The 26,917-nt window shown below is 41.5% G+C and overlaps 2 protein-coding genes across 2 annotated transcripts in view; one reads left to right on the forward strand and one right to left on the reverse strand.

Moving 5' to 3' along the window:
- The window catches only part of LOC146625223 (receptor activity-modifying protein 3), a 35,916-nt gene extending 27,470 nt beyond the window's left edge, over positions 1 to 8,446 (reverse strand). The window contains exon 1 of the mRNA XM_085361975.1: positions 8,149 to 8,446. Within this exon, the coding sequence (XP_085218101.1) occupies positions 8,149 to 8,200 (52 nt within the window). The 5' untranslated portion in view covers positions 8,201 to 8,446. The remainder of the gene's footprint in view (positions 1 to 8,148) is intronic.
- A 3,457-nt stretch (positions 8,447 to 11,903) lies between these two features.
- On the forward strand, positions 11,904 to 25,718 carry LOC146625224 (uncharacterized). The gene is made up of 5 exons (XM_085362725.1): positions 11,904 to 12,161; positions 16,713 to 16,831; positions 16,950 to 17,079; positions 19,286 to 19,331; positions 20,066 to 25,718. Exons 1-5 carry the CDS (start codon positions 12,049 to 12,051, stop codon positions 25,199 to 25,201), a joined length of 5,544 nt encoding a protein of 1,847 aa, XP_085218851.1. The 5' UTR covers positions 11,904 to 12,048; the 3' UTR covers positions 25,202 to 25,718.
- Positions 25,719 to 26,917: the final 1,199 nt, after the last annotated feature.

Below are 26,917 nucleotides of genomic sequence, written 5' to 3' on the forward strand. Positions count from 1 at the left end.
GCTTCAACAGAAAACGGGCCCCTATGGGGGCAATCTGTCGATGAGCTATCACGGCTTGTTTGTGGGAGCGCCGAGCATTCGACATTTCTGTCTGTCGGGGAATATCTAAATGAAGCGCTTTCATTTAAAGTGGACCCACTGTGCTTTTCCTCATTTTCTGCCATATATACAGTGTGACAATTGTGGATGCTTACATTAAACAAAGTTTCAAATAGTGAGGTCAGTGAATGTACGATAAATCCACTGAGCCGAACACTGAAGCTTCAGATGGATCCAAACACGCCACCGATCAACAGGTTATCCTCCTCTTTGATATCTGTGATGTCATTTATGATGAAGATATTCTTAATAGCTTGGACAGTCTCGGTCGTTGTGTCCTTGGGCAAGACACTTCACCCGTTGCCTACTGGTGGTGGTCAGAGGGCCCGGTGGCGCCAGTGTCCGGCAGCCTCGCCTCTGTCAGTGCGCCCCAGGGTGGCTGTGGCTACAATGTAGCTTGCCATCACCAGTGTGTGAATGTGTGTGTGAATGGGTGGATGACTGGATATGTAAAGCGCTTTGGGGTCCTTAGGGACTAGTAAAGCGCTATATAAATACAGGCCATTTACCATTTACCATTAATATGGTTGTCACACAGATCTGGAGTTTTTCCTTCACTCTGTCACTAAGTGCTTGCTCAGAGAGTGTCATTTGAATGTCGGAGGATTTCTCTGTATTATTAAAACTGAACTCAATGAACTGTAAATCATACAAAGTTACTGTAACAGAGTCCAAGACTAAAATAAAAGTTATGCCCAAAGTGCTGAGTTTAGCTGTTTGATTACATAAAACGTGTCCATTTAATTTTCGTACATAAGTAAAATGTTACATTTTATGGAATCTAGTCAAATGAAATGTAATCGGTTAGTAATAAACTGAGTTTATATCAAGTGCGTTTTCCTTAATGATTTTATTTTTGAGTTTATATAGTTCAGCTGCATTTTACTCAGAAGTATTGCTCCACGTGTGTTGAGGGTGAAGGATATTTTTGAGTGCAGATCTACTTCAAATGCTTTATTTTCAGCTTACATGAGCATTAAGAGTTGTGCCCTTACACAGATCATCAGTGCAAGCTGCTGGTTATGGATGGATGCTGACGGGAAGATGGATGTGATGATTAAAAAAATCTGGGAACACGCAGAAACAGCACAACTGCTCTTCTTCAATTGTAAAACCCACACTAGAATTCAGACTTCCATCTGTTTTTCCTCACTCTACAACCTCAGACAAGCATTTAATTTCAAAACTACAAAGATTCAAACAGCCTGAAGCCACTTTGTGTCTTCTTATTTGAAGAAAGACAAAACCAGCGTCACACCATCGGGACACATCAGCCACTTTCTGTCGGGTTTGAAACAAACGTCAAATGGCATGGAGACGGAAAACAGTTGCATAGATACAAAGAACAAGACAAAGCTGTAAATCCAGAGGTCTGCTGAAAAAAAACCCACCTCTACTTCCCAAATAAAAGTCCAAAATTGGCTCAGTGACAAATCTGAGATCTCTGGCCCCATGATGAGATTCAAACAGGTACTCATGCTCGAGCTAACTGAGTGTTTTAAATTCAATTTTCTCTCCCCTTCAGTCAGAATGGGAAAAAAAGTTGCACTTTTTCTCAAATGTCCAAAGTTGTTGAAGGACTGCAGCAGTAAACACACACACACACAGCAGAGATCTGTGGTAAACATGTCAACTTGTCCTGGCCATTAATTAGAGCCCTTTGGCACCGTCTTTGCAGTAAGAAGCCAGCACACATGAAAGTTTGTCATGTGAAACCCAGAGTCACTCTATCACAACTTTAAATTGAGAGGCTTAGTCAGAGGCTCGGCACAGACCGGAGTGCTCTGAGGGTATTAATGAATCCAAGACCTTTAATGATCATCTTTCTTAGTGCCCGGTACCTCAGAGAGCGATGGCACGAGTGCAGGAGTCCTTCTGCAAAAGTGTTCAATTAAAAGTTAGCCGAATCAAATTCTGAATGCAAATACGGCTGGCCACTTAGCTTATAATAACCAATTATGTATTATGAATGAATATTAATGCAGTGGACTGCTGGGTGCTGAAAACACAGGAACGTTAAGCTGACTGTTGTGAAAAATTATTCATTATATTTCCCATTTAATGTTACTTTACAAAAGAAAGCCTGACTGTTGCATGTGCTAAAGCCCCAGTGCCCACACATTACACCTGTATATGTTAGCTTTAGAAACACAACATTTAGACACATTTAGGCTCCAGCCATGCCATCTTTTCAGTGAAGCCTACCAGTGTGTGGGTTAGTGAGCAGACTATTCAGGAGTCCTCTTGTTAGCTAAAAAACAAATATTTATTAATATGTAGGAAATAGAAGGAAATTCTAGAATTTAAAATTTACTAATGCCAACTGATGCCTGAAAAGATGAATCCCATCATTGTAGAGCATGACTAAAGCAAACTGACATGAGGAGCTGAACAAGGACAGTGCAGAACTTCTACTTGAACTTTGCAATTAGATCAGTGAAATAATCTGCGTACTTCAATACCTCAGTTAAGAAACTTTAAAAAGTCTTTAGATATACTGGGAGCACACGTAAGTTTTACTGGGGATGTACAGGTCAGTGGGAAATCTGCACTGTAACTTTGTCATATCCGCAAACCCATCTGAAACCCTTAACCATAACCTACAGCCTGGCCTTGACATGCACCTCTCAAGAAATGTGACTACACATTAATTACACATAATCTCGCGTGAAAATGCCGACATTAAACGTCCTCGCTGAACTTGTGGGTTCAGAATGGGATTCAACAAATCATTACAGTGGTTACTTCTATCATTTATATACAGTCTACGACACAAATTTGTATCAAATAATTAAGGCAAATTAAACATAAAGCATGAGCTTTTCCTTCATTTTGTGTGCCAGGTTTCTATTGGCCAATCGCATCCTCATCACCGCCCGAGCGGCACAAACCATCGGGAATAACTTCAGAGGTCGTTGTCACATCCTGTCTGAAAGCCCTTTAAGGGACCGGACAGACATTAAGCAGGTCTGAACATTAAAAGCAAAGCCCTCCCCAGCATTATTAATATTAATAAACTCCTCTTTACTACAAGAAAAACTCAGCTGTGGACTCCAGTAACTCTACAAGACTCCAAATGGAAAGGTCAGAATAGGGTTTTAAAATATGTCGAACAGAATCAGAGAAATCATCATTTTCATTTCACAATCTTCTTCCTTGTCAGAAGCTGACAGATAACCCCCCCCCCACACACACACACACACACACCGCTGCAAATAAGCCACGGGGGGCTCTGTTGCAGACTTGTGTTACGCAAGCCGGGGATAATTTATTCTCCAGGTTTTGCTTCAAGTAGAAATGAAATGAGGAGGGAGATGAAGAGTTCTTGTGAGGTTTCTTGGCTCTGCGTCCACGACCGCAGATTTCTTCTCCTTTTTTTGGCCATTTTGAAACTCATTCTGATTCAAGTGGCAGCACTCGAGGGGTTTCATCAGACTTCTTTCACGTGTCCAGTTCTCACTGCACAACTGAAGCTGACTTTGATTACTTTGACTGAAATCTTTCCCTGTACATAGTTTAATGGCAGTAGCCAAAATCATCACAAATACAACAAAACTACTATAAGACAAAGTTTGATTGACCATAAAACTTTACCCAATCCCTGTTCAAGGCCCTCTTCCTCTATAACATTTCTAAACTGTCTCTTCCCTTTCTAATGTCTTAGATCTGCACGATACAACAGTTTGTGATATCATCAGCATCGCAGATCTTGCAGGCCTTGTGAATGATCCCTTCTCACAGCTGCTGCAAACCCCTTTCTGTGCTGAAGAAACCTAAACAAACAGCTTCGACACAAGCAAACAGCCATGCTTCCTTTCAGGCTCTGGTGAACTGTCCTAAAGATGTACAGTTATGGTTGGAGATAAGCTTCCTCAATCTGAACAAAACCAACAGAGAAATTATTTACTTCCAGCAATCCAGCCTGTTAGATGGGTATGACAGCTAAGACAGGCCTCTCAACGTGTTACTGCCACATGTCACTGGTGTGATTTTTCACTGTGCTTTAAAATCCGATGAACAGATTAGATCTGTTGTTAAGACAAGTGTATTTCAAAGGCTCTTCTGTAAGGTGAGGTACGCCTCCAAGCAACATGACTTTGAGAGAGTAATTCATGGTTTTATTACCTCTTGATTAGACTATTGTAATCCTTTAGATGTTGGCTCAGTTGTGACTTTGTCAACTGCATTATATAAAGAGCACTAAGGTCTACAACTAGCTGGTCTAAAATATTCCTAGATCCAAGTTTAAAAGCAGAAGCGACAGAGGCTTTTCTTGTGTCACATAAGAGCTGCTCAGTCTCTCAATCACTTTAAAACACTGTTAAAAACCAGTTTACCGGTTCTAGTTCAGCAGTCTTGTTTTATTTGATTTTTACTCTATATTTCTTGTCGGTTTAGTGACTGTAATGCGTAGTGAAAGTTTTGTACAACTTGTACAGAACAATGTGCTATAGAAATAAACTGTATGTATTTTTACTAAGTGACTGGGTGACTGAAAATATTTTGTCCTCTGTGGATAAAATGGCACATTGTCATTAAGCCTGGCTTCAGTAACTGGTGTCGGTCTATCATTACACATTCAGCTTACTTCCCATTTCCAGTCGAGCTCATTAGAGCCGGATCTGCAGGCGAGAAACCTTCCCTCTGTCCGGTCTCCAGGTAACTCTGCCCTCTTGCTGTGTAGCTGTGAAACAAGCAGCAATGACGGCTGCTGTAAATATTAGCTAATGAGCTGCTGGTTTGCAGTCCTCATATTATTTGACCTGCAGGAGCTTTTGTGCCTCAAAGAGCACATCGAGCTTTTCTTCATCTCCATTAAGCTTCAGTCCTCAATCGTGCAGTTTTTCCTGTGGGGCTGCATCATTTAGATCGGTGAGAAGGAAAACATTTCAGCATTTTTACTACATGATAACCTTTATGTTTACTTGTTTCATCTATGAATCACTAATGCACATGTAAATAGGTTTTTTGAGTGAAAAACCTTAAAGAGACAGACATGACTAATGGGTCCATCACCAACACTGCACAGTAGCCCGGACTCAGGAAGACCTCGGCATTAGACTTTGATATGAGCAGGATGAGCGGGGAGACAAAGTTCAAGCCCCTCATGGTGCATGAAACTTTAACAGGCATCTGAAAGATTAACAACACTCTGAACACGCTGTCACCGCTGTTACAGCTGAGCAGTAACAGCGACTCGTTCACGAGCAAAACTGAAAGCTTTCTCACACCATCGGTTTTCACTCAAACGTGCCCTTTCCTGAGTATAATGACGTCAGATTAACCCGGCAGAGGACTGCAGCGTCGGACAGTCTTATGACACTTCACCTGTGGGAACAGCTGGTGTGTCTCACCATTGTAACCGATATTTTTCTTAACAAATCTCATAAAAAGATGAAAACTAGCAGCGTGTTACTGTCAAGCTTGAGGCCATTCATCTCTGCTAAGGACACGGGATTATTTTTAAATTGGCTGGATCTTGTGAAAAGCATATATTTCAAAACATGTTTGTTTTTTTTCACAACCTTGTTTTAAGGCAATACCATGATATCAAATAAGCCAGTGAGCTTTTAATAGCCACACTTAGCTTCAGAAATAAGAGGTTGGGGTTTTTTTGGTAAACGGACTGGTTCTTATATAGTGCTTTTCTACTCTGTATGTAACATGGCTCATTCATGAAAGCACATAGAGTACTTTTCTAAGTGTAAGAGCTCTCTGCCTTAAAGCCATGCACATCAAATGTTTCAGTATCTTCCCCATGTAGACTACAGAGCCAGGGATCTAACTACCAAACTTCCAACTTGCTTACCCCATTCATACTTTCTCACTGCGAAGGAAAACACCTCAGAGCTCTCCTTCTCCTGAACCACCCACAGTCTTGCAGCACCTGGTATCCCCAGGCTGTCTCCCATCCTAGTACTAACCAGGCGCAACACTGTTTAGCTTCTGGGACCAGCTTCACCTTGGTGAAGCGGCTTTAATCAGAGCACATCATTTTCAAAATCAGTCAAGTCAACTCAAATCCAACAGCTGGCTTTGGCTTTTTGTGGAATATGTTGACAAGAAAACAAAAACAAGCTTAATTTTTTTTTATTCACCCCAGGGATGAAACAAATATTTCAGCCTAAGCCTGGTCTAAGCTGAGTTTGGCTTTGCTGACTGCTCCCACCCTTGATGACACTGACCAGTGGCAGTGGCATTTATTTGTTCTGTCACGTCAGTTTTGCACTAGTAAAATGTTCGAAGATAGTGTGAGCTAGAGCTGAGGGAGCCTGTAAAAACATGGTTATTGTTGGTTCCCTGTCAGTGAATGGTGAGAAAATACTGTAATGAAAATATGCTTCCTCTTTTTTTGCCTTAAGTTGCATTTTCCTTTATTCCTTATTTGCTTCAGCAGTCAGCATTAATAAAAATGACTTCTCTTGATTCCTAAACAGCAGTGAATGTCTGCCTCGTCTAGATGATAAGACAGCAGCCGCATGCATTAAAAAAAGAGCTCCATGCTATAATCTCCCAGCAGGTCTATGAATAGCATTTTAAAAGAGCTTTAAAACACATCTTCACAGCATTTTTTTCTTCGTTTCTTCTTCTTCACATGGTGCTGAAACAGAGGGGCCCCGGGGCTTTTTCCCCTCACTGTCAGAAAGTATGAATAACTGTTTACTGGGCTTAGCAGATGCCTCACAGTCAGGGGGAATCACTCTCTTTCTGCAGCACAGATGGGGACCCTCTCCTCTACTTTCGGCTGCACCCAATACGCCAGACCTCCACTAAAAGAAAACAATTGGTGGCAACTCAGTGCAGTGTGTTCGGGTTTTCTTTGAACGCACGGCATCTGCTTTCTCTCCCTAATAGGGAGCTTGATGGGAAAATCTTTTGGTGCAGACAAGAGCTGTCACAGGAAACCGCTGCTGTGCGTCCTTACATCATGGGAATATAACTTGTTGTAGCAGCATCTGCGGCTATTCCGCCATCTCTCCAGTCTGAGTGCATGCATAATAATATTTATTTTTCTTTGGCTTTTTATTGCAGCAGACTGGGAATTTTGGAAGGATGATCTTGTCAGAAAATGTCCATCTAAGTTTTTCTTGGCCTTACAGCCCTGACAGCTGTTACATGGCAGAGGTCCAGGGGACTGTGGGCTGAAGGTCCTGGCAAGACACTGACCACATCCTTCAGCATACAGCAAGCTTAACTGGCATTAAAATGTCATTAAAAAGAACTTTCTGCAGTGTGTTAGACACAGCTTTTTTCTTTTATCCACCTCAGGTGTACAGAGGTAGCTACTAGAAAAGAAGTCCTTAAAAATCAAAACCTGGGTATTTTCAGTGAGTGTCAAGATGGTGCCAAAACAATATAACAGCTCAATAGATCGTGGAAAGAGTCTCTGCAACTGAACTCCTCTTCATCACCGAGTCATTATGTGGATTATACCTCCCTGATTTTGATTGTTATAGGTTATAGGCTGTCAAAAGGGCTCCGTCACAACAGCAGGTTATTGAGGTTCACATTATAACTGATGGCAGCCACCACTGAGCACTCTGTCAGTACAGAGCAAAACGCAACCCATCCATCAGAACATCTACATTTGGCACCCCACGGAAACCTGATTTCATACATGATTTTATTGTACCAGAAAAAGAAATAAAAAAAACACTGGCCCTGATATATAGGTCAGGTCTGTCCACTGGGGCATGATGCTGTGATGCAACACTGCTTATCCTCCCTTCAGTGCATGAGTTATGAGATATGATAGATGTTCCTGACACTTCCTAGAGAAGAGACTGTGTACGCTCTGCAGCTGGGCAGTGCAGAGGAGCGCATTAATATAACAGACCAACGCAGGGGTATTTGCATTTGCAGGTGTAAATGTGCAGCACGGAATCAGAGAATAGCATCCTGCTCCAGTGCGCATATATGAAGATACATGGAAAACAACTCTGGCTGCAAAGAGCTGTTTTTATGTGAAGCAATTTCTGTTACAGCTCAGACAGGATGAGGAGGAGATTTCAATGATAGTTAAATAAAAACAGTCAATCAAATACTCACTTAAAACCCCAACAACAAAAAGTTTCAGCACCGCGAACTCATTTATATCCATCACGCTGCGAGAATCCAGTCAGCCTTGAACGAAAGCTCAGCTGCAGCTCCGCGGAAATGTACATTTGAAGCGATCCATACTTGAAATTATCCCAAAAGAGCGAGTTCCTTCATGCTGTCAGAGAAGAAGGGTGTTTTTTAAGGGGGGAAGAAAAGGCGCAAGAAAAAAAAAAGAAGAAAAATAAAGAAATTAAAAGAAAGAAATCAGATGCCAGAGCGCGATTATGGACTGTCCTCGTGATGATCGCGGAGCTTCTCTGTGCCGTCAGGAGTCAGAACTCAGGACCGTAAACCCGTCCTGCATCCTCGGGAGGGAGGGGAGGGGCGCAGTCACACCGGATCACACAGTGGTTACCAATTAATTCTCAGCAGGCGACTGGAGACATTTAAAAGTGAGACGCGGAATTGTAGTTGATATGTAAATGACATAAGGATTCATCAGGAGCAAATAAAAGCAGGTCACCTCCCCACCACCATCTCTCCAATAATAGGCCTATTCTGTATTTGAACGCATGCTCACATAATGCGGCTTAAAAGAGCTTTCATAGTCTTTTCAAATGAAATGAAATAGTCATATTTGTACGTTTTAATTATCGTGTAGCTCCGATGGTCTAAATGTTGCTCCACTTTAGGTCACAACGACCCAAACTTTCTTTCGATGAAGCAATACTGACCTCGTATGGTTTCTTTTCACACTGCACTATCAATCAGTCTGCCTGGATTAAAAACAGAAAATGATTAAAGCCTTGTGTAACATTAAGATTACGCAACAGCCGAGCGCACTCAAATTCAAATTAAACATGTCCTGATTGTGACGGAAAGCCCTTTTGCCTCCCCCCATTTAGTCTATTTAACAAAGTGGATCAGCCAGTTTAATTAGAATAGAGTATTGGCATTGCTCTGTAGTTAACTGTTAAGGTCTAACAGTAGCTCTGTTTTGCAAGCTTAAGGTGCAGTAAATTATTTTTTAGACTATAAAAAATAGTTATTGCACTCATAAATATAACCTGATTACTGTCTTCTAAAAAACTGATGGATTGTCTCTAAATCTATCTCTAAAATTAGAAATATCCTGTCTCAGAGTGACGACTCACGGACCGGTACCGGTCCGAGGCCCGGGGGTTGAGGACCGCTGTATTAATAGACCTCTCTGCATTGAATCATATCTGTTATTAACCTCTGTCTCTCTTCCACAGCATGTATTTGTCCTGTTTTTCTTCTCTCGCCCCAACCGGTCGCAGCAGATGGCCGCCCCTCCCTGAGCCTGGTTCTGCCGGAGGTTTCTTCCTGTTAAAAGGGAGTTTTTCCTTCCCACTGTCGCCAAAGTGCTTGCTCATAGCGGGTCATATGATTGTTGGGTTTTTCTCTGTATCTATGAAGCGCCTTGAGGCGACTTTTGTTGTGATTTGGCGCTATATAAATTGAATTGAATTGAATTGAATTGTCATAAGCTTATTATTAATCCATTGAAAATACATAGGAGTAGGCACGGTTTGTAGATGCCATGTTAAATATAGTGGTCAAAATGGATATCTGCTTACTTATGTTTTATGTATTCGGCTAGAGACTGGCGACCAATATCCTCGTTATTGTGTCATTTATAAATACACATATGTTTATCCATCTATTACTGTTACACCGTGAGCAGCTATCACTGCTGCTACGTCACTGAGAGCAACAATCATAGTCAGAATTTTGGTATTTATGAAGGAAGATTAATGCTATAACAATGATGAATTAAGTACTTGTTAATGCCTTATTAATACCCTAGTAAAGCTGAATAGTGTGACATTATTATAAACGCCTACCCAGTTTGATTTAATTCTCACATCAAATGAGAGTTTATTTGCTACGTGCCCAACAACGGTAGCTCTATTTCAAATAAAATTTGTGCTGGATAAAAGCATCTAGCAGAGGCTAACAGCTGCAAAAATATCAGTTTTGACCTACAGGAAAATGTAGGATATCCTCAACAGCTCACCTCACCGCTGCTGTCATTGGATAGAAGTGAGCTTCACTGACTCATCAACTGGGACTCCTTTCACAAAGGTTTACAGCCTCCTCCAGAGTAAATAGACGTGGGCAAATACTGCGAGCTGAGGTAAACAGCAGACTGACAACCGAACTCACTACAGATGAATGGCAGCCAGTTATTTGTCCTACAGCAACTACTGTAGATAGGATTATGCACTTGGCAGGGGTAAGAAAAAAGAACTTAGCTGACAGTGAACTACTAACATCTAGTGGTGAGATTTTTCACATTGCACCTTTAATTTATAGTGAAACTGGTTCTACTCTGTTGAGGTTTTAGCCCACTAACCAGACCTTTTGCAGCTTATTTTCATATTTTGCTTTTGGTTTTACGTTGATTGACACCAGTAAATTTACATTTTCACTTTGATCCTTGTACAAACAACAACCTCCTGCATTCCTTCTCACATGGGCAACAAAATGTTGCAACAATAGTGTGGCAGAGCAGGAAGATGGTGCTGTTATCCATGCAGAAACTGTTTCTGGCAATTGGTGTGAAAGCTGTGAGCCTGAAAGGACGAACAATGAATCAACAAAAAACCAGAAAAGCCACATGTGAAATGATTTTGCAAAGAAATAGAAAGAGAAAACTGTTGAGTGAGAGAACAAATAACCCAGAACACCTCTTTGGAAAAACCCAAGGACTGACTGCAACAGGAAAATGACTGCAATACTATTTTTCAAAGAAATTGAAAGAATAAACCTAAGTGTGTGTTTTTGTATCATAAATAACCTCAAATGGAGAGTTAGGCATTGTTTGGCACTGATCCGATATCAAGTGAATACAAGGCCAGAATTCTCAGAGATACCAAATCCTTTACCCTATAAAGCCTGCTCATATAGGGGAGAGCAATGTGTCAGGATTTGTGAGATGAATCATCATCAGTTTGCAAATTTCTGAACACATTTTACCGACCACAAAATCACTGTTGCTTTTACTTCTCACAACAATTAGTTAACCACACCTTTTAGCTTTTCATGCATTTTGAAACTTGTTAATTAAATGTGCTATAGGCTATAAATACAATAGACGTGACATCACACAATAGTGTCTGTTTGAAGTATATTTTCTTCATTTCCAAAAAAAACCTATTTAATGTAACACAGTTCAGTGGGCTACATACTGGGTTTAGAAACAATGAATCAATCCTATCTGATACCAATACCAGGTTAGTAACAATGCTGTCATATCTGGATCAATCTGCTCCACCTCTACCACATAGCACAAGGTCTGCAGAATGCAGTTTGGGCATGGGGGGCTCCACCTTAGATTAGTTTGAAGACATTTTTATGGACATTTGTAATGTTAGGCCAATTAAGCAGGATTATGCTTAATTGGCCAACTGTACTGTAATCCAATTTTTCTACTGTACACTCTTTTTCTGATCAGCTATTCAGATTTCTCTTTCTTCTTTGTACTGTCACCCCATTACAAAATAATCCTGCAAACGCCCCTGACAGAGGGCCTTGTAAAAGTACTTTCCTTCTTTGTTCAAAGGTGTGCCTCCAGGGCATGCTGCCAGGAAGCATTAATGGCAGTTTTTTCCTCAAAGTGACCAGAGAAGGAAATGATCCAAGTGGGTGACGTTTCTAGATAAGAGCCTCAGCAGCAGGTCTGTTTGCCCGGGCTCATTTGCCCGCCGCTCACCTGTTCGTCACGGGAAGAGTTGACCTTTAACCAGCAGTGAGTGGTTCTCCCGGTCACGGGTACCTGGGCTGTTCTCATGGGAAATTTGGACTAAATTCCGCACCAAATTTTTAAGATGTTCTCTAAATCCAGTCTGAATGCTGAAGGCTTACTTAACCGGTTAAAATAGGATGTCAACAAGTGACGCAGGAGAGCTCAGAGTTGTAGGAGGAGAGACAGCTACGCCTCTGTACGGGACACCACCAGCAGCAGCAGCAACAAGGACACGGGCTACAACTGCAAGGTAGGTGGAAAGCTCCCGAAAGTCAACTTTACCAACCACCCTGTGTTTATCTAGTATTTATGAGGCTTTTAAAACGACATGTTAGCCGCTCCTGTATGCCGTGTTAGCCTCGTTTTGCCTTTTTAACTGCGAAGCGAGAGGAAAGAGAAGCCTCCGTGCCAAACCGCGTTTAAAAAACATCAATTTTTACAGAAGCAGCGGTGTGCTTGAAACGCACAAACACCTCACAGCCGAGAGAAACGTTGTGAACATTTATCACATTATTGCATCGTATTCGGCACTGAGATATTTCACTCGTTTCGCCATTTATACGTGGTTTACAGCTGCTTCGCGCCCACCTGCTGCTTTAAACAGAGTAAAGAGGCGGGTGGAACTTTTTGAAGAGAAGTAATATCAGTGATTATTGTGTGTTATGTGCTGTTCTGTATAAATGACGACTTCATATTGATGTAACGACCGTGTAAAGCTCCGTTGGGGTGGTTGGATGCAGGGCGTTAGAGTTTTGAACAGGATTTGGTTGGTGACACGCTCTTTTTCTTACTCATGAAACGTGACACGACTGGGCTCAAGCATATTTCTAAAGACTGAGTGCAGAATGTAATGAAAGGAGCTTTTGAGCATAGGATTTATGCTTCTTCCTTTTTTACTGAATGCACTTATGAATTCACTGCGCTATCAAGCTGAGCTGCCTTTTATATCGTGTGTGGGTGCATGCCTTTGTCATTGACTAAACTAAACCACACACTGTGGCATCATCAGTGTTGTACTTCTGTGCAGCTCAGCTTCTCAGTCTTAACAGGCGAGCTCATACATGCACACCCAGGCCCAGAGTTCACTCTGAGGCACACACACTCCTGCTGCCTGTGCATGTCCACGGCTCTGCCTCTGTTTATCTCCACATCCTCCTGCTAATTCCTCCTAAGTCTATCCACTCTGTTCCTACCTATGGGCTGAAAAATAAACAACACCACTGGAAATCTGACAGGGACTCGAGGCGTGGCAGCAAAAGAACAAGTCTCACTTTGTCTCGGCCAACTTTGCATGCAGGCAAAGTGATTAAGTTGTCTTTAGGTGAACCTGAAATAGAAGTTTGAGGTGTAAATCATTTGCCGGAGTTGGAGCATCACATGTGATTGTCAGTGCTGAGTTCACACCCACACTTGGATCCTTGCGGTTATGTAAGTGTTAGTTGGCAGATATGGACACACACCCACAGCAAAGCTGACCTAAAGTGAAGGGAACACACCAACATAATTTTACGAGCGTCTCTGTGCACAACACTGTGGCTCAAAGAGTCTCTCACGGATTACAATTGCATTACTCATCAGCTCGCAAAGCCATCAAAACAAACAGAGTCCCAATTCACAGCACGGGGTAGCACAAGCATTGTGCATCTGCAGACAGGGGATCAGAGGTCGCTGATGCCTACACATGAGGTTATAGATTTATTATTTCATGCATTTACACGGTCATCCTGGACAGTTTATAACAACTCAGCTAAACTGAAAAAGAAATTGCTAATTTGTCTTCTTGTTAGCAAAAAAAAATACACCATCTGTAAGTTGAATAAGCAATTTGAATAACTGCAATTGAAAATAACTTCAGTTATTCAACATGGATTCAAATCCATCTGGTTTTTAACCAGAGCATGCTACCAAGATTTAGTTCAGTAAAGACGTTTTCAAGTCATATTTTCAAAAGTACCAATACTAAGCATTTGGCATTTCTTCCATCTTGAGTTGTTCACATTTGGAGCGTTTCGTGGCTGAACAAAACTACCCAGTGACAGCTGGGGATGTGTGAAGACTTGCCACAGTTTTTTTTAATTATTCAAAGCCAATAACGTAGGAATGCACAAATTGTGAAATTCTGAGGCAGTACGTGTTTTTTGTAGGACAGCCAATATCTGACGCCAATAGCAATAATTTTTCCAGTCATTTAATTTTGTGAAAAACGAAGAAATAAATTGTAAAAAAATAAAATAAAATTCACAGCTGAAATACAAGTCGAGATGATTGGGATTTCTGAATAGGACGCCTCAGGGATGCCTCGTAGGTGAGGTATTTCAGCATGTCTTAACACATATTCTTGTATCAATCAGCAGCCGGACCGATTTTAGCCAGAACTGATATCCAGGACGCGCTCAATTAACAGAGGAAATAACTACCTTAGTATTGAGCTATTACATGTCAGCAATTCCATCTACTGAAAGGGAACAGTGAAAATTTAGCCCGTGACAACGCCATGTCTAACCCTACTGTATCCCTGGCTAATCAAATTATGCAGTTTATGTTTTTGTTGAATTTATTGAATTGTTCTCCTAAGTCAGGGGTGTCAAACACAAGGCCCAGGGACCAAGCAATGACTCCAATTTGTCCCACAGAAAAGCTTTAAAAACATTTCTGTTATTTATTTATTTACATTGGGTTAAAAAAAACATTTTCAGTGATTCACAAACATTTTCTTTAATAATTATATATATTTTATTATAATTATAATTGCAATTTTATACATTTGTTTACGATTTAAGCACCAAAGAATCATGCTGACAGATTTCTTTCATTTATTGCATCACCATTTCTCAAAATTGTATTTATTTTTCCTATATTATCTTGTGTTTTCTATTTTAATATAAAGGACCTTGGTGTAACTGTTGCTGTGAATAATTTGTGAATAAGTCCGACCCATTTAAGATCAATGTAGGGTGTATGTGATGATGAGTTTGATGTCCTTGTCCTAACTCTTGGCCATCAGGGAACAAACAAAATATCCATTCAAAGTGGCACCAAAGTCCACGTACATCATTTTTAAGTTTGTTTCAGTTAATGGAGCTACGTGGTGGTAGCGGTCTGGAGGCACCGCAGTGCTCAATCGATTTCATGATTACTTCAGCAGTTTGTGTGACTGCAGCCGTCAGGCTGTACCTTCGTCCTCAGGTGGACAAATCAGCACATGTTTATGTAACCACGGAGCTAGTGATGCAGATAATGATTAAAAGAAAAGCCATATACCTTTCACTAGTCACATAAATTAAAAATATACTTTCTAAATTGGGTCTTGTGCTTGTGATCACTAATCACAGACCTGTCACTTATCAACCAGGGCTCTTACAGGTTGATAAGCACTGACAGAGCCGTGATGTGGGAAGAGTTCTGCAGCTGGTTGGGGTTCACTGAAGGTGTGTTATCTTTGGCTCTGAAATGCTGTAGAAGAGCGCGAAGATCTCCTTCCCTGCCTTCCTCTTTTCTCTCCGCTCCTCTCTCATGTCATGTCGTGGCAGGCTTTTATAATCTCCTCCCAGCACTCTAATGAGGCCAATGAGTGGCCCCTGAAGGCAAGGTGGATAGTGAGAGCTACAGCTTTCTATGATGTGCCATGTTATTACAAAAAAAAAAATCAAAGGGCTTCATTTTGTGATCACAAAAAGCACCACAGGTTAGATAAAGACTCCTAAGCAACAATTTCCATCCACTTCCAAACTGCTGAATGCAATAAAAATAGAGAAAGTGATCCCAGAATGTCCTGTAAGAGATAATTGTTGCCATTTCGTTTGTTCTGTTTACCGAACAAAGGTTGCAGCGACACGTACATTTCTGTTTCAGTAACCGCCTCATCTTTGTTCTGGTGTCATCATCGTGATCGGTAGTTGGCACGCCAGCGTGGGTTCAGCGTTGGGTTGCGGCAGTAAATGTGCATATGCATGTTTGAGTGAGTGGGTGTGTTAGCTCTGTACCCTGGTTGTAACAGAAAGTGTGGAACGAGATGCCGAATAGTTATATAACCACTGCTTATCGGTCCAGCACTGCCGGAATGATGAGATGAGAGAAGCACGGCTGCTTGAATTTCCTTCAGTTCTCAGTTTGATTTCATGCTGCGGAAACTAGATTACAGCGGACCAAACAATAATAATAATACGGCTCTTTTTCAGTTTTAGACTTTTGAGTGGACAGGAAAAGATGTTGTAGATGGAACTACACACCGACAGTGACGATCTCTTTTTGCGTAAAAAAAATAAAGGACATAATTTGCATTTGGAAATAGGTGATAAATCATCATTGGAATGCTAAGCAAATCGCAAATTGTTAAAAAAATTGCAATAATATCATAAAGTTGGTAAAAATATTGCAGTATTACTGTGTCTGGTGATGCTGCTTTTAGTCATCATCATACTAAAGGGGGGAATCACATCGCTTCTTTATTTTTGAGTATGTACGTAGTTTTAGGGTTTTGTGTGAAATCCAGTTTAGGATAAATTCTTCTTAACTTCCTGTGACTGCTGGTGGGTAGATATGAAACCACTGATGGAGCTGTTGAAAAAAAGTACGTAGTTATCTTTATCTTTTTTTGAAGGAGAACAAGGAAGGCTGTGTTTCTGCAGAGCCCGTTCTCGGTGTGACAGAGATGAACAGACATTATTACTAAAAAATGTTTCAAAGTGTTGAGTTTGCGCAGAGAGAAAATGCTCAACGCAAAAATTGAATAATCGAGTTCAAGTTTAGTTATTTTGCATCAAGTTTTTATTTGTTCATTTACTTATTTATTTATTTTTAGAGAACAACAAGATGAAACATTTGGTGAAACATTCAAGCAGGAGGAACGCCATGGTGACAAACGCCCAGCTGAGCAGTTCTCTCACCAATCAGCAATCACACAGAAGGAAACACACAAAGGTGAAACGTGCATCTGACATTTAAGCTATAGCTCTTAAAAAGTTAAGTCAAGAATCTCTTCTGTTTTGGGTTTCAGCTGTAAACACCTCATAATCACTGAATTCTGAATGTGTTGCAGCACTAAGAAAGGACCAAACTTCTTCCTGTGGTGATGCAGATATCCAGTTCCAGCAGTCCAGCTTCACCTCCTGCCACGTCCTCAGACTCTCCACTAATCCAGGCATAAAACACAGCAAGAGTTTATACAGGTAAGCAAGGGAAGGGATACATTTACTGACTGGCCTTGATTACTGATTCATTTAGACACTTTGTTTCTGGAGCACACGTCAGTGAACAGTCTGTTCTGCTCTGGCATTCAGGACAGCATCCCATAATCATGTTACTCCCCATCTGTCTGTATGATAGGGCTGCAACAATTTGTCACTATAATTGATGACGTCGGTTATAAAAATTAATCTGGACAAAATCTTATTGTCGACACATCATACACAAATACCTTCTAAATGTGTTTTTGTAACGAGCTCCCTGGAGCTATGACATCAACTATGAATGGTTCAGCTTTAGAGAGCTAATTTAGTGTGTCGCATTTATACCTTGTTTATGTAAATGATTGTACAGTAGTGTTTATGTTAGCCTACCTGTCAGAAACTTCCCATGGATGATGCTTGCCATGTGAACACAGTTTTTCAGTTTTGTTAGCTAATGAGTGAAATGTGATAGTAAAGCATTAAACAGGATTAGCTACTCTGCCTCCTAGTTTGTTTGTTTGTTTTCTCAAATTAAAATGAGCATTTATTCTGGATAGTAAACCTTTTCCATCTAACGTTAGGTTGCTAATCTGTGGGTTGGACCGTATCAGTAATTAATTATACATATAATCAGTAAAGAGTATAAATGGCTTCGAATACTACACAATCTGAGACACTATGCTATCTAACCAAATTATTAGTTATTATTAATTAGTGATTTCTAATTCTGTATTGTTCTGTTTTACTAGTATTAAGCAAAGGTGTATAGATGAGTTTGTCCTGTAAAGAGGCTCACTGCACCTCTGGCTGAAGTCTTGACAGAGAGCATCTTTAGCATGATTAGCATGGGACGAGACAACAGGGTGACCTCACAGGTGGACAGACTTGAGCAGGTGAGGTACTAGAACCTAGAACAGGAGGTTTGTCAACATGAAGGGGAGAAAAGAGTTATTGAAATAATCATTGACTAATCAAAGAAAAATTAGCAGATTAGTTGACTACCAAAATAATCTTTAGTTGCAGCCCCTACTGTATGACATTAACAAGTGTGGAAAACTGGTGTAGAAACCACAATCTTCAAGCTCATACACAGCCCTGCATCCTATTGTAGATTTATTATGTGAAAAGTGCAGCTGCACAAGAATTTAAACAGTATTGTGATGGATAGTTGCTTTGCAACGTGGAAACATTTTTTTTACTTAAGTAAAAGCTATATAACTTGATCTATAATGCAATATTACACAAATTACACAAATATAGATTTCCTGTAAATACTTAAATGAAGCAAAAGTTTTTAAGGGAGGGACGAGTGCCACCCTATTTCAGACACACCCATGGGCGGAGCCTTCAGAGTTTGAAATGACTGAGACATATCAGAGAACCCTGGGATTTGATTCCTTGTGTGTTTTGAGGTGTACTGAACTGATCTTCCCTACATTTTTTTCCAAGTGTGTCTCCTAATAAGCGGTAAATCTACATCTCACAAACTGTTTCTGAGGTCTGCAAAGAGGAACGCCGGCCACTGATCACATTTTAATCACTCGATTTACAACATCCTGTCAATCAGTAAACGAGCTGTGTCTGCATTCTTTAGTCTGAGACAAAGGACCTGGAAGAGTCAAGTGTTTGCATAAACGCGGACGTACGCTTAATAAAGTGTGTTAGCTGTGTACTAGTTACCTGCGTTCATGTCAGTCCAACATGGCCTTATATAGACAACTTGTGTGTGAACTGTACTTGTACAACGTGTTCCACATCAATTTAAAAAAGTAAGTAAGTGTTTGCATGATTGCTTAGTAGGTGTGACTTTAGTTTACATCTGCCGGTGAGAAAGTTGTGTTTAGAGACGGTGATTGATGTGAGGAATGCGAACGTTCCCGTCGATCGGCATTGCTGTGGCAAATTCTAGATTTAATCCCTCTAATGTTTCATTCAAAACAGTTGGACCGTCTGACATTCAGAAATGAGACTTGTAGCAGAAATTAAGAAAAATTAAGTTTACACTGCACATTCACCACTAACAAAATCAAAGATTGCCCCAGTTGTGTGTGTCTTTGTATGCAACAAAATTTGCACTGCAACACTAAAAAAGTGCATTATTTTAGAAAGTTGTGACAATGTCTCAGTTTCCTTTTTCACAGAACTGTCGCAGCTGCAGCATGCACCCAGAAATCTAATACACTGTGTCTTCTCTTTGTATCAACAGATTGATTGAACCACAGCGATTTGAGATCAAGGACAGCAGTTTTCAGGTAAAGACTACAGTCTAATAGAATCAAGCACATTACACACACGCACAGTGTAAACCTGATATAGACCAAATGTGAAATTGCAAACTTTGCTCCCACTGATCCAGAATCCAGAATCTAATCAAAAGTACAGATCAGAAGTTTAAAGTGTTTAAAAATCTTTGAAAAGTCACATAAAGCAATGGTGACACCATGTTAAAAATATGGTTTTAGATTCATTGTTATTTTAACAGTTATAAGTGACAGGGTGTGTTTGTGTTCCTTGTGAGTGTGTTTCCCTGCTAATCTTTCATGTCTTTCAAGATAACCTGTTTGTCAAGGATCTCTTAAATAACTACTGCATGGGAACAGACACTCAAGAAAAGCTTGGGCCTCAGTGCAGGCAATTTAAAATTCTGAAAAGCCGCTACCATTGATCACTAGCTGTCAAAGTTAGAAAGCTTTTTACATTCCTGTGCACAGAATTTGCATTGGTATAATATGATAAGCCCAAATTTAATGTGAATATGAAAATCAGTGGACTTTAATGATACAGCTAGGCAAATGCAAATATATGTTATTGAATATTCTAGTATGGGTCATAGGAATTGTTTTGTAGAACTTTTTTTATTTATATTATAAATATTATAAAGTTTAAAGTATTAAGATTTTAATTGTTGGTGATGGCAGGTGTTCAGAAAATTGTAATTTAGTATGCAAAAAGTGGGTCCTGTCAGTAAAAGTTTTTATTTTAACAGATTAATCGAAGAACGTCTGCATCACAAACCTCTATAGAGGCACCCAGCATCTATCGATTGTCAGAGGTAATACCATTTCCAGCCAAGGAGAAAGACAAGGTCATCACTGCTGATTGCAATGAACTGGAGATTACCAGGGAATTGAGCAGAACTCAGGCTTGTTCAAATAGTGACTTTGGGACACATAAGCTTAATGCCTTGCACAGACTTCCATTTGGATCACAACCAAGGACTTACACTGGATCTCTAACTCGAGCTGAGTCAGAGGGAAATATACAGGACCGTACAAAAGGCCTTGCAGACCGTCTTCAGGAATTATCTGACCCGCCCAGAACTATGTTGTCTTCCTCCATGGTCACGGTTCTCGCTCCTCACTGGAGTGGCCGACTGCGACGTTCCAAAAGATTTGATGGAACCGGCAGCTCTGAAGCCCAGGGAAATACGCAAGATGTGACAGGTGCTGCAGCAAACCGTGGTTTTCAGCAGACTCGAAGCCAACATGGTGTGGAGAGGGGGTTTACAGGTGGACTGGGAACCCAACTGAGGCCCCCATTTTCAGATCTCAGGAGGAACACAGTGGACTGGTCAACTAAAAGTGATCCTTTGAGCTTGGAATCTAAAAGGGAAATGATTAAAACTGTTTCTTTGGACGTGAACTCTGGAAGGATGGACAATAGAAAAATAGACAGAGGTTCTTTAAGCGCTTTAGCTACCAGTGCCTCTGTATCGCAGAGCCAAAATGAACAAAGGCAAAATCCACAAACTGTCCATCAAGGCGGACACTCATCTTCAAGCTCCAAACCAACAACCAGCAACGTACTTCTTTCTTTAAGGAGAGGCAACATCGGTGGCAAGAATCTCTCACAGAGCTTTCTCAATAATAATGAACAAGAGAGGCCAAAGCCGCTCCTCTCTCCATCATCTATTTCTTACAGGACAACTGAAACTAGCCCTGTCCTTTCCCCATCACCCTCCAGCCTGAGAGAGCAGAGCACCTCTGACAGGTTCATCTTTGCACCTTTACCAGTGGACAAAAATGCAGACGGCAAACCCTTTGTCCAACAGTCTCAGACAATAAATAGGATTCAGTCCAGTCTCACATCCTCACAGACATTTTTAGGTAAAGGACCATCAGAAAGTCAACAGAACTACAGGGACAGAAGTAAAACTCTATTTTCAGAGACCCCAGTCTCCTTGTCCAGACAGCCCCCATTTGACTCTTCTGCCCAAGTGAAAACCCAGTCCTTTCCTAAAAGGACCACGCTGAAACAAACTTCCTGGTGGAAGCAAGTTACCCAGGAAAGCAGTTTCCCTTTCACCCCAAAAGACACAACCAACAACAAAGACAAGCCAAACACAACCTTAATTCCACCCTCCAATAATAATAGTGACATGACATCTCCAAGTCAGCCTGATAACAAAAGCAGGGGTAGTCCGGTCAACAACAACAGAGACAACAATAACACAGCAGAGTCAGTTTGCACAGGTAATATGAACCTTTTTATGAGGGCACAGGGAGGAACTCACCATCTCGGACAAAGAAATGCTGGGAATTCACCTGACTGTGATTTGCACAGGTCTGTCAAGGACCAGTATAGCTCAAATGTAAACAACAGAGAATACCCAAAGCCGCACAGTGTGCCAGATGTTTTGTCTAGTTCTAAAATTAGCAGAGCTACAGCACAAACAACACTGTGTCAACCTAAAGATCCAGGCAAATATGATTTAACCGATAGTTCATATACAGCAAATATGTCTGAGTTACCATCTGCTTTGCAAAATCCCAGGAGCTCAGATACACCCACAGAGAGCAGCAGCAAGTACAAAAATAATTATTTCCCACCAAAACCCAACAACACCCCCATGCCTCCTCACAGCATAGACTCACACAGGTTTATCAGCACACCGCTCTCTCTTGATATCACCAGTACTGTCAATGGTAAAGTTCATACATGTCAAAATGCCTCTGGTCCCCAAACCTCAAAAATGAAAAGTAGTCCTTCCTACCATTCTCAGTCTGTTCCTTCTCAGACCAATATTCATACCTCGGCATATACAACCTCCACTGGCTCTTTGTCCCAGAAAACAAAATTTACCAACATTTCCTCTGCCACACCTCTTGGATTTGAAAGAAGTTATGCTTCCATTCCTAAACCTTTCCACCCTAAAAGTATGTCCAGTCTGATTTCCACAGTCGGTTCTGTCTCCAAAAAAGACTATAGCGCCACTGCTTCCAACTCTTCTTCCTCTGCCACTGGCAGCCACCCTGTAGCCACCACTGCCTCAAGTTCTTCCCTTCTCAGTCCTGCTGTCACCTCTGCCGTTACCTCTCCTACCTCTGCCACTGTCTCCACTCTCCTAACGCCTCCTGCAACCCCAGTTATTACCAACTCCACTTCAGAAACTTCAAGCCCTAAAAAAGAGGGGAAATATTCCAGCAGCTTAGAGAAAGAGCCAAAGAAACTTGAGAAAAAGAAAGTGAGAAGAGTGACATGGGATGACTCAGTGGATCTGCAACAGTCAGAGTCCATCGCTGTGGAGAAGCCAGAGTCGTCAGAAGTCCAAGCGACCCCTCAAGCTACATCTAAGCACATGCGAAATGCTCCATCCATCTTCTCCTTTCTGAGATTGAGCAGTTCAACAAGTTCTTCTGTTTGTCCCCCTAAACCCAAGACCTCCAGCATTGAGGTGGAAAAACCAGGAAAGTATAGATCCTTATCATCTGACTCGGCTGATTTAGCATTCAGGGAGTTTGAGCGAAGCAAGCAAAGAGCTGGTGATACTATGATTTTTTACCAGGGAAGACAGGACTTGCCCACACCAAGGCATGAAAGGACACTATCAGTGGAATCTGGCACAGTTCAGTGCCGTACTTCAGCTCCTCTCTCCCTCCCTCCTGACTTTTCAAGTGGCTATAAGGTTCGTTATAGCTCTTCTCCTTACTCCACGCTCATGTCCGCAAGGATGACACAAGGGGAGACAAAGACGAGAACGACCAGACCAACCCTCTTCTCACAACCCTCCCAGTCAAATTACACCCCACATCTCTCTGTAAATACTGACCCAGTTTCAGTCATGACCTTATCCACATCCAAACCTCCTATGTCACCTCCTAGACCCTCCCTTTCCTTGTCCTTACCCTTCCAAAAGAAACCTCCCAAACAAGAAAGTCCAAATGTTGAGGTTTCAGAAGCTGATCGAGCAAGCAACAATAACAGCGGAGATAAAGGCCAAGAGCGAAAGCTATTACTTGTAGACAACAGAATTCACATCAGACCTCCTTCCCTGCAAGGTGATAAGGCAGACGGCTCCACATATGTAACTGAGACACTGGTTTACAGCCTTAAATCCAAAGTAGATGCATCAACAGCCACAAAAAACACCACACCTAATGCTTTACAGCATACCAATAACACGCCGGTTTCCATGGAGACCAAATTTAGTCAACAGTCCCTGACAGGGCAGAGTATAGGAGCAGCAGGTGAACCATGTCGTCATTCAGGTCAGAGCTCCAACAGCAGCAGCTCAACAGAGAGTCAGTCCCGGGAGACAGAAGACTCCAGCAAAAGCATGAAGGAGACTATAATGGGGAAAAGCAGGTTTTTCTCAGTGGACGTTAATAATGAACAAAACACAAAGAGAAGCCGATTTGCACTGAAGAAGAGCGTCAGTACACCAAACTCCAGTTTGACAAGGTCAGAGTCAGACAGGGCCAAGAGTAACAACAAAGTAGACCAAGTCTTTAGCAAACTAAAGCAAAAATTAAGCACAAGATGGTCAACCTCACAAGCACCTTCTGTTAGCGGATCGAGCGATGTGAGTGTTGAGAGTAGCAAAATTCCAGAGGAAACAGTGCCAGAGAAAGTAATGGTGCTGAACGACAATCAGGAAACAGAGGCTTCGAACAGGTGGACGCAAGATAGATACATTCTGATACCGTCCTCGGCTGCTGGAAACACAAAAGTTGGAAATCAGCATTCCAGCTGGACCGAAAAATCATCTCTAGAAACAGACCGTGACATGCAAAATGCTTGTGCAGAACAAATTTCTGAAAAGAAAGGCCCAGTTTATCTGACGGTCCACGGTCCAACAGTTGACCAGTTAGACCTTGAACAAGACCAAGTAGATTATAAAGCAACAAGCCTCTCTTCCAGAGATCCAAGTCCCAGTAGAAGTCCAGCTTTTCCAGCTTCATTCAGGAGATCCACACCTAGTCCCAGGAGTCCATTCTCTCCCTTCTCCTCTCTTTCACCAATGTCCCCATTTTCCTCGTCTGATGTAACAGACGACAGCGTCTTCTACAGCCCAAAGCTGCATCGCCGCAGAGAATGCTCCTCTCCGTGCGAGCACGGAGAAGGGATCAGCTTGGGAGTTCCGAGAAAAAGCCGGGCATCCATAGGTCCTCCATGTGTGAGCCCAGGACATGACAAGGAAAACTTGGCATCCTCTTATGCAGACTTAAAGTATGGCATTGAGCCTGGGAAGTCCTTTTCTGTGAGTTCTGTTCTCTCCAGTCGACCCTCTGGACCGGGACGTATTTCCACAGGATCCAGATTCATGAGTGTGGGTGACCTCTCTCAGTCTGCCTTTTCTTGTGGAGGTAATAGTGGAGATTTGGATCAGTGGTCTGTCAAATCCAATTGGAGCACAGTGTATGACTTTCAGGCTTCTGAAGATGGTCGAAAATCATATTTCCCAAGTGATCCTGGTAAAATGCGATCAAGATCTTTGCCTCGATCGCTGACCAGGTGCTTGGCAAACTGGAGCTCTGGAGACTCTCCTCAACATGTAAATGCTACAGCTTCCAAGCCTGCTCACCTCCGGAGTCCAAACATGAACATTTGCCAGTTTGTGTGGGATGCAGAGGCCCCACCCACTCCTCCTCCAACACCTCCTCTGTCACCAGTGTCCAGGCGCATGTCCAAAGCACCCAGCCTTTCCTCTCCGACCTTTCCTAGCTCGCCAGGAGTACTACATCCAGGGGACAGCCAGTCCAGGGGGCATTTGCCCTCCAGAGGTTATGTATCCAGCCTCAGCACCTTTGATGAGTCATCAGACAGCAGCTCGGACACAACAACTGATGACGAATACTACTTAGAAACAGATGATGAGGGAGAAAAAGAGACAGAACTGTAAAAGCAGAACAAGTGCTTTAAAAATGCAAGTTTCTGAAACATCCATGAGGGAGGGGATAAAGGAGGTGCTGTAATCTTTTGGTGTGTAATGACATCTGCATCTCTCCTGCTTTTGTTTTTTTGTTTTGTGTTTTTTCACTCTGTTGAGACCTGAGCTCAGTCGGGACACCAGGTATCCTGCATGATTTGGTTTTCGGAAGTGGTTGTTGTGGTCAGGGTAAAAATATACACAATACAAGTAAGCATGGATTATCAGCATAAGTTTAAATACGTTTTAAGTATGTACCATATGTTGTATTTGAATGCAGACCTGTAATTCCTGGATAACAAATAGACATTTATAGTTTGAGTGTCGCATGGCATTAGTGGGGTATATGCTGTATCTTTGTAGTTGTTTCAAAGAACAAACTACTCTGTAAGCTTAGGCTTTTTGCACAAGTCTTTAGGTTTGCATTTCATCCTAGTAGGTAGCAATAAGTACTGAGGTAACGTGGATAAATGTGCTGTCATATGATATTCCATCATCTCTGTTCTGCTATGTTTAAGAAATGAAATTAGTTTTTGGTAAATGTTCTAATCGTAAAGCTGATATTTTCTTAGCACTTGTTTTGTTTTGTTTTTCAAAACAGGAAGAGTTTTGATTTTTTTTTTAATTAGGGATGAAATATAATCTTGATATGATTAACATTTGTTTTCACCCTTATAAAGTGCTCTATACGGTGCCTGCTCTTATTTGCACAGTGATAAATTCTTAATATATCTATTTTATAAATAAATGTAATATTTCTAACAAGACCTGATGTTTTGGGGATTTCTCATCACCTTGGTTACACTTTTGTTGTTATGTCAGATTATATAACCATCATCGGCATGATTTGTCCTTGAGTCATTAGTTTTGTCCATTGCAGTGCTCGCATGCTTTAAGTGAAAAGGTATGTTGATAATTGGTATGACAAAAGATTTGGTTGTGAATTCCAGTCTGTAGGGAACGTCAGTGATCAAATCAATCACAGCGCTTTGGTGGATGCTAATTTCTTAAAATAATGTGTGCTCTAGGTGGGGCTGTTCAACGGTCGCACATTGTTCAAGCGGGTGTTTCCTTTTGTTGTCAACACACTGTGTGTTGATCATTAGATAAAACATCCATTAGAGTTCTTGCTGGCAGTGTACTTGTATCCCAGACTTCCTCTCCCATGCATGTCGAATTTTTCCCGGAGAGACTCTCACTAAGATGCCACAATCTGCTTTGTGTTATTAGCCATGACATCACCAGGGAAGGGCATGGCTGCTTCACGTCGTGTGTCATACTCTTCAGAGCAGTTGAATGTGGTTTTCCATCTTATGTCTTAAAAGGGGAAAGTGTAAAAAGGAGGTGAAACAACAGCCTCGCCCAGAGCAAAGTCAGGCCTAGAACTCTCTGATAAAGACACAGATAGGAGTCTAACTGATAAAGTTTAAATTAGTATTAAAGTGCTGAATCAGGCTGTTGCACATGGGAGTGTACCGGAGGAAGTGTAATTGTACACCAAAGGTGTAAAGGGTCAGTATCTACAGCAATCAATGTTTTCGTTTTTTTAGATGTTCAGTACAGGGGGCTGTATTTATATTGGACTTCCTTAGCCTCACAGACCACACAAAGACTTTTAGACTGACTATGGAAAGAGAGCACCCCAAGGAAGCCCACACAGAGCTCACCACTGCACCACCATTATGAAGT

The sequence above is a fragment of the Diplotaxodon limnothrissa genome, linkage group LG9 (genome assembly GCF_057381915.1).
Source record: "Diplotaxodon limnothrissa isolate DT_005_m linkage group LG9, D_limnothrissa_male_GT1.1, whole genome shotgun sequence".
In the NCBI taxonomy this organism is placed as follows: domain Eukaryota; kingdom Metazoa; phylum Chordata; class Actinopteri; order Cichliformes; family Cichlidae; genus Diplotaxodon; species Diplotaxodon limnothrissa.

Bases quoted from the DNA above. Each gene is read 5' to 3' on its own strand.
- LOC146625224 (XM_085362725.1), top strand. From the start codon at position 12,049: ATGTCAACAAGTGACGCAGGAGAGCTCAGAGTTGTAGGAGGAGAGACA. The intron at 12,162-16,712 runs GTAGGTGGAAAG...ATTTATTTTTAG, and splicing joins ACACGGGCTACAACTGCAAG to AGAACAACAAGATGAAACAT. The intron at 17,080-19,285 runs GTAAGCAAGGGA...TTGTATCAACAG, and splicing joins CACAGCAAGAGTTTATACAG to ATTGATTGAACCACAGCGAT.